Source organism: Parus major, chromosome 5 (genome assembly GCF_001522545.3).
Source record: "Parus major isolate Abel chromosome 5, Parus_major1.1, whole genome shotgun sequence".
Classification (NCBI taxonomy): domain Eukaryota; kingdom Metazoa; phylum Chordata; class Aves; order Passeriformes; family Paridae; genus Parus; species Parus major.
Window position 1 is genome coordinate 60,919,707 of NC_031774.1, and position 2,252 is coordinate 60,921,958.

The following is a 2,252-nucleotide window of genomic DNA, read 5'->3' on the forward strand; positions in this document are numbered from 1 at the left end:
AGTTGGATCCAGGGCAGGGAGGAATGCAGGGACTGCTGGGAGGGGGAGAGGCACTCCAGGCTCGGGTGACTGATGCTCTGGGGTGTCTCTGCAGCTGCCAGCGCTGCGAGGGAGCCACGACGAGGACGCCGAGGCTTTCAGCCTTTCCGAGTTCCCGCTCACCCCTGCCTCAGGCCTCTTCTCCCCTGTGAAAACCCCACAGTGTGAGCACATCAGCCCGGGAATGCTGGCCCCCATCAACAGGTAGGAGCTCCTCCAGCAGCCCTCTTTGAGCCTTGGCAGTGCCCCAAGATCCCATTTTGCTCTGAGGAAGGTGCTGGGACAGCAGCTCCCTTCCAGCCCCTCCTGCAGCCTTGGTTTGCTTGGGGAAAGCTTTCCATGTGCTGCTGGAGCTGCTCAGCTCCGTGTGGGCGGCAGAGGCAGCACCAGCAGCTCCTGCTCCAGCCCTGGGAATGGCCCTGGCTTGGGCTTCAGCCTCAGCAGAGCCTTCAGTGCTGGGCTCAGCTCCCAGGGCTTCAGCTGTGCCCGAGTGACTGGAGCCAGCGGGGATCAGAACCAGTCTGCTGGACATGGGCTGGCCCTGGCAAGGGAATGAGGCTTTGTGTGGGATTTGCAGCCCATGACCCAGCCCAGCTCCTCCTTGTGCTCCCAGGGCAGCTGCTGTGTTCAGTTATCCAACAGCAGTTCCTCCTGGTTTTCCACTTTTCTCCAAGGAAATCTTTTCCTGAACCAGGTGGGGAAGGGGCTGCTTGAATCTGCATTCTAGAGGGACCCCTTTGGAAGTTTCCTCCCAAATTTGCCCTAACGCAGGAGCCCCTGCTCATTCCCTGTGGGAGCTGTGTGGGGTGTGAGGCTGCACCCAGAGGGTTCCATGGTTCCAGCCCTGCTGAGCCCTGCTCCCCTGTGTCCCAGGAAAGACTACGACCGGCACATGTTCCACATGCAGAAGAACTCTCGGGGCAGCAGAGGCACCTGGGACAAGGTCAAGAAGAAGTCGGTAATGCTGCTTTCCTTGCACTCTGCCACTTCCACCTGAGCCAGGGACAGGCCTGGGATCACAGCCCCCTGGGAGCAGGGCATGGAAAACGGGAACCCTCCCTGGGGTTGGTATCTGCTGCTGGGGAGAGAAGTTCCTTGTGAGGATTGTTAATCCTTATTGTCAGGATTAACTCCACTGCTTTTGGTCAGGATTTGGAATTGCTTTGGAATTTCGTGATCTTTAGGTTCTTGTTAAATTCTTCTGAGCAGTGGGAAAAGGAACAATAACCAAAGAGCCATAGAATATCCTGAGGGATCCCACAGGGATCATCCAGTCCAGCTCCCAGCAGTGACCACAAGTCACCTTGTGTCCCAGTCCCTGAATTTAGGTATCGATTCCTCCACTCTCCCAGGCTCTGCAGCTCCTTTGGCTTTTCCATAAAACCCTGTGACCCAGGAGCAGCTTGTGCCTGTGTCTCAGGGATAGCAGTTGTGGAAATTGTGGGAAATGGGGACCCTCACCTCTTTTCCTTCCTTCCCTCTGTCAGGCCGGAGCTGTGCTGGAGACGCCGGCTTCCTGCAGAACCAAGAGTGAGTATTCCTGGCTCCTTCTCCTCATTTCCAGCTCCTTCCCTTCCTTCCCCATCAGCATGAGCTGTGTCCCAGCAGCCCTTTTCTCTCTGAGCCTTCCCTGCTGCCATTCCCCACTGGGGCAGCCCCTGCTGAGCCCTGGTTTATTGCAGGAGTGACGGCGGCCGCGGTGGTGGGGAAACTCTTCACAGCTGAGACTCGAGACTCATCCAGTGAGGAGCAGGAGGATTCCTACTTTTCCATGTGATGGATTTGGTGGATGTGTTGTTCAGGACTTGTTCAGAGCATGGGGGTTCTGCTGTCCCTGGCCCTCTTGGAGGGAATGCTGGAATGATGAGTTCAGTTTGGAAAAGCTGCCCTGCCGTGGTTTTATGTGTTTTAACCCCGTGCCCACCCTGCCAGCAGTGCTTGGCTTTTTTCCCTGTGTACAAAGTGGCACTTCCTTCTCCAGGCTCCTCCTCTCCATGTCCCGTTTCTCCTGGGGAGGAGAAATGTACATAGAGACCGATGACTGCCAAGCTATGTTTCATTTTAAGCTAAAATATCTTCTGGGATATGGCTGTGGAATAAATTCAGGTGCAGTCTGGAAGGAACTGAAATTGCTTTTTAATTTACTCTAGAGAGGGCTTGAATTTTTACATTTCCGTAATGTAATAAACAAAGACAAGCGTTTTTTACTCACA

General features: G+C 55.1%; 1 protein-coding gene across 2 annotated transcripts in view; it reads left to right on the forward strand.

Annotated features, from left to right (window-relative positions):
- The window catches only part of MIS18BP1 (MIS18 binding protein 1), a 13,660-nt gene extending 11,408 nt beyond the window's left edge, over nucleotides 1–2,252 (forward strand). The window contains exons 13-16 of one of the 2 annotated variants that reach the window (XM_015632293.2): nucleotides 95–243; nucleotides 913–997; nucleotides 1,527–1,569; nucleotides 1,722–2,252. In XM_015632293.2, coding sequence (XP_015487779.1) covers nucleotides 95–243; nucleotides 913–997; nucleotides 1,527–1,569; nucleotides 1,722–1,816 — 372 coding nt within the window. In that variant the 3' untranslated portion in view covers nucleotides 1,817–2,252. The remainder of the gene's footprint in view (nucleotides 1–94; nucleotides 244–912; nucleotides 998–1,526; nucleotides 1,570–1,721) is intronic. The other variant, XM_033515261.1, reaches the window with a different exon arrangement.